This window comes from Anser brachyrhynchus (assembly GCF_964034855.1).
Source record: "Anser brachyrhynchus genome assembly, chromosome: 17".
NCBI lineage: Eukaryota > Metazoa > Chordata > Aves > Anseriformes > Anatidae > Anser > Anser brachyrhynchus.
The window spans coordinates 5,867,536-5,880,040 of NC_137710.1; the positions used below are offsets into that span (position 1 = coordinate 5,867,536).

The 12,505-nt window shown below is 36.4% G+C and overlaps 1 protein-coding gene across 2 annotated transcripts in view; it reads left to right on the top strand.

Annotated features, from left to right (window-relative positions):
- The first annotated feature begins 1,095 nt into the window (after nucleotides 1-1,095).
- Nucleotides 1,096-12,505, top strand: part of ADGRD1 (adhesion G protein-coupled receptor D1) — a 157,566-nt gene continuing 146,156 nt past the window's right edge. Inside the window, exons 1-4 of one of the 2 annotated variants that reach the window (XM_080559658.1) lie at nucleotides 1,096-1,767; nucleotides 1,864-1,900; nucleotides 6,310-6,393; nucleotides 10,124-10,219. In XM_080559658.1, the coding sequence (XP_080415784.1) occupies nucleotides 1,699-1,767; nucleotides 1,864-1,900; nucleotides 6,310-6,393; nucleotides 10,124-10,219 (286 nt within the window). In that variant the 5' untranslated portion in view covers nucleotides 1,096-1,698. The remainder of the gene's footprint in view (nucleotides 1,768-1,863; nucleotides 1,901-6,309; nucleotides 6,394-10,123; nucleotides 10,220-12,505) is intronic. The other variant, XM_080559659.1, reaches the window with a different exon arrangement.

A 12,505-nucleotide genomic window follows, 5' to 3' on the forward strand; every position in this document is an offset into this window, starting at 1 on the left:
GAGGGCTAGGACCATGGAAGGAGTAGAGCTCAGAAGAGGAACCAGGCAAATATAGGCTTATATGGACACCTGTAGAAATGGGGCCAAGAACCACCAAATGGATGTATGGGGAGGGAAGGACAACTACATGTCAGAATGACTTCTATTTAGAGAGTGTTTTCCTGGTTGACAAAACATCATGTGCTGAAAGTTCTAATTTACTGAAAATTTTTGGCAAGAGAAAAGGCAATTTGAATTTTGCTGAGATGTTAACATGATCTGATTCCGAATTTTAGTTTCTGGTCTTCCTTACATCACCTATGTATAGCTCGTGTCAGGATGAATAAGGGGTTGATATGGAAATATGGGGAAGAGATGAACAGGGCTTATGGAGATGGAGGGTTTATCAAATTTTGTTTAGTGTTATTGTTTCAGTTTTTCACTGAAAAAGAAAAGTGAAGAGAACTTGTTTCTGAAAGCAAGATTTTAACATTAATGAGAAGAGTAAATGAAAATATCAACTAGTTCTAGCTACTATTTTTCTTTAACATATAAAAAGTTGGTTGTTATTTGTGGTACAGCTTAGTGTAATTGGGATGCTCTTCTAAAAATACTTAAATGTAATTGCTTTTATTTTTATCAAAGAATAATATTGCCGTGGCTATTATAGAAGTAATCTATTTTTTATTTTTATTTTTATTTTTATTTTATTTTTTTGCTAGCTTTGACAGGCAACTTTGAGCAAATCAGTGAAATGGCTAGTGCCTCAGTTTCCCCTTCTTGACAGGGACACAGTAAAACGAATTCCTCAATGCTGTGTGATTTAAATCAATATTTTTTCAAAGGTCCTGTTTCTTTAAAAAAATACAAACTGTTGTTTTAATGAATAGCTCTTAGCTTTCCTCCAACAGTTTCTGTCCAAAATCTGTTCTTTTGTTCTTAAACATTTGAATTAGGAGCAATTGTTCTGGCTTTGCATCTTCTCTGAGTGTGCAGATTGCTAAGAACTGTAATCTCTTTAATCTGTTTGCTGAAGCACATTAACTTGTTTCCACTTGTTCCTAGCTGGCTGGTGTTAGGACCCAGAAAAGAGACAGCAGCAACGTGATATAAATAGAGTACCAGAATGGGACAAAGTTTGAGAAGAAAGCATGACATCACTCAGACTTGCTCTCCACCCAAAAAGATCTGGGATGGAGGTGCAAACGTGAGCTGGACAAGCGAGGAGTTAGCAACTCTTTTCAGCTCAGTTCCTGAGGAAATAGTGCGAGTTATATGCTCTATGCGCTATAAGGAAGTACATTTTCTTGCTAGCAAAACCAAAACTGGCTTCAGATCTCTGACAACGTGAAAGTAATTGAAAGGAAAAGACCATAGGAAGAAAGTTGAAAACAAGATATTTTCTTTTTGGCACAGATTCTAACAGAAATACTTGACTTCTTTCCATGGAACAGTACAACTTTCGGATCTGATGCACATTTCTTTTAATTTTTCTCAAATCATAGTAATTTATTTATGGTTAAATGAAGAGATCAAAGTGTGAAGCAAGCAAATACTACTTAAAGGGTCTGGAAGGATATTATATCATCACTGGAGGAACAGACTTTTTGAACTTGCACGGAAAATGTCCCTTTTAATACGAAAAGTAGCTAAGGAAAACTTATGATTGAAATCTTACAGGAATTTGATCTTGGTTGTACTTTTAACCTTAAATAGACCATGGAGAATTTATTATCTCTGCTCTGTTGTCATTATTCTTTGCTGATTTTATTTCAGTTCCAGTATCAGGTAATGTTCTGAATATGGTCAGCATTAAGATATATTTGGATTCCTCTTAGCAAGTTTTGCCTCACTTTCTCTCATTATAAAATGTTTTATGTGCAGGTGTATGGAAACTATTCCCAGCTACTCAAACACCCAGGTAAGGAATGTTCCATTTATATTTTATGGCAATATGCTTAAATATTTAATTGCTCTTTTTTTTTTTTTATTTGCATTTTGGTTTGTATTTTTCATTTTTTGTAGCTCTAAAGAAACAGTCATCCCACATTTGAACGTAAGCTCTGTATTAAAAATATAATAAAGCCTGATCATCCTGCTTAGTTTAAATTCACTACCTACTAAATATTCTGCATAGAAATATATTTGGAGAAAAATGACTTGTATTTGATAAATAGAGAATTCCTCTATACAGTGTTTATTACCTTTTTGAGCATGAATTTCTGAATCAGACTTCTACACAGGCTTTTTTTTTTTCTTTTTCTTTCTTTTCTTTTTTTTTTTTTTTATCAAGGTCTTAGTGTTCAGTGTTTTAAATTATTTGATTTACAGTTAGATATGCCAGTTTATGTGTTTTGTAGTACTTTGCCAAGGCTTCAAGCTATCTACCCTCCTCCCAGCCTTCATGCTTAAGTTAAAATTGGTTATAGAGCATATTAAAAATCTCATCTGTTTTCAATGCAGAAAAACTCAGAGCTTATTGGGGGTCTGTGTGTGTAACTGCAGAATTCTTCTGTTTATATAAATAGTTTAACCTCAAGCCTCATGGTGGTGTACAAGTACAATTTTACTGCTTTACCAATTCATGTATTGCTTTGTGCTTCTAAGTTTTCACCATATATAATTATGTTCAAAATAAAATACAGTGTGATATGGAGAGCCATGTTGTCTGCTATTGCAGTATCTTCAGACCAGTTAGTATCTTTTGTTCTGCCTTCACTCAAAAACAAAGAAACACCATCTCATTTCCTATAGGTGAGGATTACTGGCTTCTGGCCAATAGAGCCATAAGGGAGAAAAAGGCCTCCCTCAAAAAGGGGGGAAGCTGTACAACATTTAGTTTGTATACGGTGTCTGTGGGGAAGCGCTCAAATCCAGAAAGCATCAGTCCCAGTTACAAGGCTGTAAACAAGCCTTGTGATTTTGTTCTGAACACAGAGCAGTTACCCATTGAAGTATTGGTACAAGTATAAGCTGAATTCAGTGCACCAGGTATTTGTTTTTGGAAAGCTTCTCGGGGCTGATTGGCTGCAAGTGGGGTGGCAGCATGGCTTTATATAGCTCAGAACTGGGAGCTAGGAAAGCCACCAACATGCGGCATGGCCCGAGAAAATCACTTCTTTGCTGTATCTCTTTTGTTTCCCATTTTCTTTGCCCATTTTTTTTTCCCATCTTATAAATGTAAGGTTTTTAGAGTATAGCTTCTCCTTAGGGGTGGGTTTGTTTGATGCCAGCCACAGGAATGCCATTGTTGTGATGCTACCGCTAATGAAACTCATGCCACGTTGTGACATAGTTTCTGGCATCAATTCATTTTCTCCCTGGATTCTTCTTATCTGACTGTTCTTCTCTATTTTTCTATGTTTTTCTATCACCTCTGTTATCTTTAATCCTTCTCCCCCAGATATTAAAGGTAGGTGTGTTAATGGAAGCAAGAACTATTTGCATATAAGCACACTGTGAAACAGCAGGCATGTTCTGTGCTCTGCAAAATAGAGCAGGTAGTTTGAGGGCTGGCTGGAGGTACACTAGCACAGGTTGCCTATGTGGATGCTCTTCATACCGTAGAACCTCATCACTTTAATTCTTTTTGCAGCAGCTAGAATATGCTCTTTGAAGACAGAACTGAACACATACCCAGATTTAGTTTATGCAAATTAAAGCTTGTTCCTACAGCCTGTTCCCTCAGAGTGCTTTTCCACACAGCTTGTTGAGTTTGGGTTGCCTGGAATTTTCAGATTTGGCTTTGTGCATACTTATTCAGTGTCATTATTCTTTTACTTTGACAGTAGCTTTCTCCTTTTGTAGCAACTATGCTTTTCTCTGTATTTTTCAAGTATTCAGAAGAAATGTAACCATAGAACCACATCCATTTCTCCAAACACATCCCTGCCTCATCTATTTACACTCATGCTCCAACTCTCTGGGAAAACCTCTATGACAACAGCAAACATTCCTAGTTAGGTAGGCCAATAATAGATCCTGGTCAATTATGAATCACTTCTTAGATATCTTTGGCATAGTTTAGTTCAGAAGGGAATCTGAGTAGTTTGTGTATTGCCACGAAATGCAGAGCTGCTTGTAGTTCTGTGTTTTCAAATCTGCAATTGTTTGTTGTGACTTTTAGCAAATTTGCCAGCTTTGTACTCTTAGCCTTAAGTTCCTGTCTGCATTGCAGCTCTAAGAGTATAACATGAGGATGGGAGACATCAAAAGAGCTCAAAACTCCTCTGTGTGGGCAAGAAAATTTAGGACGAAAATAACATGAAAATAATATTTTTGCTCCTCCGAGTCCATTGTAAAGAAATCTCATTTGTATACAGAACTCTAAAATGATAGAATAATTATCCAGTAGGCAAGCAGTTTTGTTCTCTCTAGAGTAAAGAAGCAGAGGACAAAGGATACTGTGTTTTGTTTTAATTTGCACACCATTTTCACAAGGTTTGGGGAGCTTTTCTATGGTGTATGACAGTTTAAGTGATATTTAAAAGACTTTTCTGTTTTGTCCCTCAGGCTCTTGAAAGATTGCTTGGGAACAAAAAACAAAACAACATAAAACTGTAGGGCAAGGAACTACACATATGTGTAATTTTATAAATAAGTTTTGCTTCACTTCATTTGGAGACCCCAGAAGGATTAGGAGTGTTTTATAGAGAGGGTGTTTTAAAAAAAAACAAGGGTGTTTTATAGAAATTACTAACAAAAATGGTAGTCAGGGAGTTCAAGGAGGTTAGAGGGATCATTGTGGGAACAAATCTGTGGAAGAAGTTCATTGTATGAACGAAGATGTGGAGGAGAGAAGGAAAGAGGATTCTTATGCTTGATACCTTTCAATACTTTCTTATATGGGAGAAGGAGGTTAAGGGAGAACCCCAAACCAACTCCAAACAATCACCAAATTTGAAATTTGACTGAAATCTGAGTAGAAAATGCTGGTTTTATAAATACTTCCTCTCTGTTCCCACCCAAAAGAAAAGATTAACTCAAGCTAATAGGATGATATGCTGTGAGGTTGAACAAAATATTCTCATTTGTATTCACAGTAAAACTTCTGTGTATCTGTATCAACATTCTGAAACTTTCTTGGATATAGGAGATTATCAATTTCTTCCGGAACAGCTGGTTAAATTAATTATTTTGAGAATAAAGGATTTCTTGCAGCTAACAAGATAATAAGAAATTACAGTTCATGTTTTCCTACATTATTAATGATATACCCTTAAAATAGAATCGTTATCTTAACACAAAATTTGATTGCATTGGACAGCCCACTTCTGCTCAGGTTTGAGTAATCACATCTCCTAAACTCTGTTCTAACTGGTAGCAATTAGACCAATGGAAACCAGCAGATGTCCTGCTTTTGTCAGCTTGTACGCTTGGTGCTCAGGAGGACATTTTTGAAAACAAAATGTTCTTACTGGCCACAAGGAGACGTTCTGATTTTGGTGTAGTGAAGGCAGTTCTGAAGGAACAGCTAATGCTGTATGGGGAGGAGGGGATTCTTCCCTCCACCCCCCATGTGTTGGTTATTCTGGAACCCCTTCTCTTGAGGAACATCAAATTCCTTCTGTTTAAGGGTATAGTTCTGCTATATGACACAGTTAAAGTGTGAATTACTTGGAGATATCAGGAAGGCTAGGCTGTGCAGTAACAACTGCACGGGTATGTATACAATCACCTGCATTGCAGGCCCTCCAGCATCAAGTACTGTTTCTGACTAATGTTTCTCCACAGACAACAAAGGTGAAAAATGCTTGTATTAATATAACCTGAAGGTGTTGCACTGGTTTTGCAGTGCGTTTCAAGAAGAAGAGTCCTTGGAACTCTCTAGCATCTTCTCCAATTCAATTTAACCATGGGTAGTAGAGTCCTCTGTGGAGGAGGTAGGAGTAGGAAAAGCATGCTGCAGAGGCTGAACATTCCCACTGTGCATTCTCTTCTTGGTGCATCGTACTATCCGTGATGTGTTTAAAACCTGGGTGAGATCTTAAAATTATCAGACCAGCTCCTCAACAGTTACTTTGATGAATGCTGCCTGATACACTAGCAGAGATTTGGTCAGAGATGGTTATGCATTTTAAGTGTAATTAGAATAATAATCAGCTGAATTTTAAAAACAGAGGTTCTCTGCAGTGGTCAATCAGATATCTGGCTTTAATCTCCTCTGCCATTTTGATTTACGGTCTTGCTTATGTGCAGTATTTTATTTACATGCTCTATCTTGTTTTACTTAACCTATTGACTTTCTTTATTGTTCTTCTTTGTGGAGACTTGCTACACTCCTTGTTGGGCCTTACTTTAACAACCTGTTCGTCTGTGTTTCCTTGAAAGGGTTCAAAGTTCTTGCATCAGCTTCCCATTACTGGCCATTGGAAGATGTGGATGGAATTCATGAGTTTCGGGATACGAATGGAGGTAGACAAAGGACTCATTGACAATGGCAATAATATAAGTATTTGTGTCAGTCTGTAAGTAGATAGGGAGCAGGAGAAATGAAAGTAGTTAGCTTTTTTAACACGGCAGTTGAGATTTTCTTTAAAGTTAATGTTTTTGCAGTGCTTTGATGTCCAAATGATATTGTATTTGAGAACTGATTTTTATAGAGTATTCTCAGACATTTTATGGGCTGTCTACGCATTGTTAAGGTTATAAAGAGAAATGGTTTATGACCCAAAGAGTCATTGAAATAACACTGTTATTAGTTGGCTTGGTACATGCATAACATGCACTAATAAGCTCAGTAACTGAGATCTTTGGCTATGTCGGCTGTGAAAATGCCTGATTCTTTTAGATTTTTAAAAGGAGTTAAATGCCTAAACTCTGCAGACATTTTTGAAAGTTGCACATAGTATGCACAGAAAAAGAAGGGTAGGCTTTTATCTGGATGTATCTTACTCATTTTTATTTTGTTTTGGATACTTCCTTAAAAATTGTATTGCAGCAATAGGTTTCTTTTTTTTTTTTTTTAATAATTTTTTCTCTCCAGTTGGGCAAAAATTATGTGAGGCTTGGTAAAACAAAACCCTCACTGATTTGAAAGAGTCAGTTGTCACAATTCTAGCATATCAGAAGGAATGATTTTAAAATGTAGTCTCTTTGGTTTCAGCAGTTTTCTGATTCTGATATTTTAAAGTGGGGTGAGAGCTTCCTAGGGATGTGCAGGGGATGTAACTCATGGAGTTTTGACTGAGGCACAATACCCCACTGCTGCGTTATGAGCTTGTAGGGTCGCACCTTTCAGATGAAACTTTCAGCTTCATTTTGCCTCCTTCTGAGGCTCAAAGATCCCTTAGTAATTTTCACATGAGAACTGTTTTTTCTTCTGACTACTTAGCCAGTTCCAGGTTGGGCTGATATATGTACATTCCCCAGTATTTCTCACACTATGGCTGACTACCTTGGCCATCAAGCTAAACTATGTACTACTGTGAAGAGTAGCAGCAGTGTTACTACTGGTGACTGTAATATCTTTTCCCAGAAAGATCACTGCAGAAGATTAAATCAGGAGTTAGGGACCTTCACAACCTCACATGAAAAATGTTACACAAGTGCAAAGTTATTGCTATTTATTACACAAAAATGGCAACATCAATCTCTGTTCCTAAGTGGGGAAAAAATTCTATAAATATCTGAAACCTTTTATTCCATAGGTGCTCAAGTATTTTAAACTCAAACAGTTTGACCCATCTTTCCAGGAAACTTCTTAAAGGAATTAAATTAGCTGACCAGAAATAAATCTGGGCAATATTCTGCTCCCATTAGAGGCTGATGGCAGCATTCCCACCAACTTCAATAGGATCATAATTTGACCTGCAAAAAGTTACCATATGAGATTTTTAACAGTGTATTAATGTGATTTTCTAACAGTGGACCTCATGTACTTTCTAACAGAGTAAAGCACTCCTTACCTAGCATTGTTTTAGCATTTGTGTTATCAAGATGTATTTAAAGTACTTAAAAGGAATATATGAAATCTAATGTGACATACAGCTGTTGGACAAATTGTAATTGCATAACCGATGTTAGTTAGATTGTTTTTCAGAACATGTTAAATGACATTACTTCAATACAATTCAGAAATCTTTCCAGTAGTAACACAGAAGAGTAAAAGCAGAATATATTAAGCTCCTGATCCTACAGACCTTCTCTTACATGAATAGGGCTGGCTTATATGAGCAATTGTCTCTTACTCCTATTATGACACTGTGCTAAAGAACTTTATAAATGAGCCAGCTGCATGACTGCTGGAAAAAAAAGATTTGGAGGACTTTTTCTTGCTATTGTTTGCAGAGGATGCTAGTAGCCAAAAGTCCTTTTCTCTGCAGTGCAATTTTGACAATGTTGAATTCTTTCCTTAATGTTCTAGTGGATAGTTCAAATTCTTGGCAGTTGCATATATTGAGTCTTATAATACATGGGTATTATTTCAACTGCTTCCAGCAGAAGTTTTATGTACCTATCTGATATTTGACTTTGAAATACAATGAAAGTTTTCTTTATTGTTGTAATCTAATGCCTGTGACAATTTTCTATTTTTGATACCATTCTGATTACACAACTCTTCTGTTTATTGCTAGCCTTTCTTGTTTTTCTCCCATTCATCATAATTTCATGCAATTATTTTCATTCCATGTTTCTTCTCTTAAATACTTGAAGCATCATAATCTGTCCATCATGTTAATCCATTTTATTTGTTGAAGTCATTGTGTGTGAAGCCAGATTTATATCTCTCAATGCATTTGTGTTGTAAGAGGCAGCATCAGCAAATTAATTTTTTGGTTATCATGGCAATAAAAGCAGTAGAAGCAATTGAAGGGAAAAAAAAAAACAAACTTAAAATATAGCAAAGAAAAAAATATGTGGCCATGTTCAGGTTTTATAATATGACCTCTAGTTTTCCATGCATTTTCTATTGAATTTTTATTTTTATTTATTTATTTTTTTGAGCATTTGCCTTTTCCTCCTGTGCGCCCAGTTGGTCTAAATCCCCAGTCAATGCCAGTCAATGTCTCTATTTACTTATGCAGGCTTTCCATCAAGATCTATTTGCCTGCCCAAGGTAAATAATTACTGTGTGCAAGGTACTTTTAAATTATCAAAATGGGAGGGGAAAAAAGAATAAAATTTTATTGTTGGATACCCAAATTAATTTGATGGCTCTCAAAACTATAGCAGGCAAAATGGTTCTAGGTAGAAACCCCGTAATGTTGATTCTGTCCTTTTAAACCTGTTGATAGTGTATGTTTGCCAGCAGCTCTTAGACTTCAGAGCTGCAGAACAGATGAGCTTAATGCCCCACCTGGAGATCGTCTCCTCCAACCCCCTGGGTGGCTCATGAGCAGGGTGAGCTGGAGCCAGTTGCTCAGGGCTTTCTGGTTGGGGTTTGAATATCTCCAAGGATGGAGGCTCCATAGTCCCTCTGGACAACCTGTTCCAGCATCTGACTCTCTCATAATTTTTCTTTAATTATTTAAAAAGCTTTTTCCTTATGTTTAAGTAGAATTACTTGTGTTTTAATTTGTGCCCGTTACCTCTTATCTTTTCACTGGATACCACTGGGGAGAGTCTGGTGTTATCTTTGCTCTTTCCATGGGGTGTTTATTCACACTGATAAAATCCCTGAGCCTTCGCTTCTCCTTATTGAGCAATCCCAGCTGTCTCAGCCTCTGCTGGTGTGTCCAGTGCCTTCAACATCTCTGTGGCCCTTCACCAGGCTCGCTCCAGTATGTCCATGTCTAGTGCTAGGGAACCCAGAACAGAACATAGAACTTGAACTGACCATAACTTTTGCACCAGTGTAATGATTTTTGTTATAACTGCACAGCTCCTTACTGACCTCATTGTATTCAGAGCCCTTTATCTGGTTGCAGTTGTACTGTTTCATAGTTTTTCCTTTTCTGTTCCTGTCAGGAATTAAAAATGGTTTTAGTGACACTATATTTTCTTAAGTTATGTAGTTAAAGGATGCAACACTTGTGTACTACTTACAAATTACTGGAGACAGTTGATCATATGATAATTTTAAAGGCCACTGACCAACATCTATGATCTGTGTAATGTTGAGAGATATGAACTGGTCAATTCATTTCTGATTGTGTTTATTCATTGTTTTGCTTATTTGCTTATTTTTTGTTGTTTCACCCAGCTCTAAGAATCCACAACTTCACTGTGCTTCCTTCCCATAACTCTACCTTTGTATATACCAATGACTCTGCCTACTCTAACTTCTCTGCAACTGTAGGTGAGGATTTACATTTTTTTTGTTCTGCATTTGTCGAGCTTGGATGGTTCTTGTAACACTGGATTCAAAGTTAACACTGAGTTTTGGTTCAATTGCTCATGTGGTAAAGATCTATGCGTACACTGAGATAAATGATTGAAAAAGCACTCCTGCAATTTTAAGTGAATTACTCAGAATTACTGGGAGACACATCCCCTTGCTAAGCAGTCTGTAGAAGGATGGAACCCAGCAGCCCTCAAAAACCTAAAATATTTTTATTAAACTTAAAAGAAACAGAAGATATTTCAGAGGAACATATAAGAACAAATACATTGTTTTATTTTTCTTTCAAGATGAAAAGAAAAAATGTCCTTTAAAAATGAGTATGAAATGGTGAAAAAGAGATAAAGACAAGTGCAAGTGAACTTTCCAATCCTGAAAGTAATCTTGTCAACCACAATATCTTTGATTAACATATAAATAAAAAAAAATAAAAAATGGACACAAATCTTAGATATATTTCTTTTTACATCAACGTACAAGTATATAAAAAGAAGAACAGAAAATAACATTCCATGCAGAAACCTGCCAGATTGGAAACTAAGCTTAAGCTGGTGTAGGTATAACTAAAATCATTTAATTGAAGTCATCAGGATTTAGACTTGAGCAATTGAAATATGACCTTTTGTCCACTTAACGATTAGGTATTAACTCATATCTATTTGTTGAAAAATCTGACATGAGGAGAAAGATGAAAATGGTAGAACTGTCATTTTGGGTTGCTCCAGTACTACGAGGTCTGTATTAGAACACTAAAAACACTATTTTTCTGCTCTCTAAGAGTAAAAGTATGCTGGCAAATGTGAACTCTATTAATAATGAACTTCAAACGACCCTAATTTCTTTCAGTCCTCACTTATCTGCTTTATAGGCCATTTGCATAGTTCTCACATAATAAGATGTATTCAATATGAACATTAAAAAGAATGATATTAACAGCAAAGGAAATGCTATGGAAACAGGAATACATTACCTTATGGTATTTATTCTGGCTAGATTAATTCAGAATTTAAGTGACTTAAAAAGAACTTAGAAATATTTGCTTCACTCTATACCACTTTAATTTTTAAAAGGAACTGAATTTTATCTGTCAGTTAGACAACTTGATGTCTTGCTCAAAAGCAGGGGAAGATACTTGAAAATTGTGATATTTACGTTGAGATTTGGGATGAACTAAAAAAATATTTGGACATATGTTCACTGAGGGTTATACTATGGTGCAGCTGCTGTGTCCCTGAGTGGTGTTTTCCTATGGATGGGCCAGCATTATGACAGTCCTTACTCCCACTGGTTGTCTGCAGCTGGGAAATGAGATTCCCTTTTGCACAGGTTGCGTGAGGAGATGCACCAACACAAAGCGGTGACAACAGTATCTAGTGACAACCGGATAGATGGTGTCTCCCTAGTGCTACCTGTGCCACTCTGACATGATTTTCACCATGCTCTGCTGTGCAAAAAGTTCAGGTTAAGTCAGGTAGATGTACATATATAAAGACTGAGGGAAGTCCCTTATGTGCTAGCCTTTACTTGTTGTAGACCATTTGTGTACTCCTCATTTCCATTCCGATCTCATTCTGTTTTCAAATATCAAGCAGCACCTCTATGGCAATTCCTGCACTTCACAGAAGACTATGTCCCCATTGCAGATATTTCCCTTTTGAGCAACTCTTCCCCTAGTGCTGTATTTTTCAGAAGAAATTGTAGAGAGGGGTCTTTAAAACTAAGAACCCAAATCTTCACAATCTTTCCAGACCTCCTATTACAAACAGTGATATTAAGGCCACATTCTAAACTGGACAATTATCTTCTGTCTTCTCAGAAATGAACTATGGAATATTCTGTGTTATGTGGAACACAGTCTTTTTAACTCAGTGGAATTATTTTTTTCCATGATTTCCTATAGTCTTCATTGCTAAAATTAGTCCACTTTTTATCTTGGAACAAATGAGGTGAACTTTCCATTGTCATTTATCAGACAAATTCTCAGACCTTAGCAAGTTTTTCTATGGTAAATGTGTTATGTTATTTTAGTATCATGATGGCTCGCTCATACGTTTTAGCTAGTAGGGGATGAATAAACAGTGCTTTTCAGGGCAGAGATCACAAGAAAATCACAATTAAATCACTAGACAATTAGTCATTGTCCACGTTAGACAAAGAAAAACCCTTTATGAATTATAATGATGCCATACCAAAGGATGTCTGAAAGATATTTTTCTGCCTTTTGAATATAGCTCGTGAGGTATA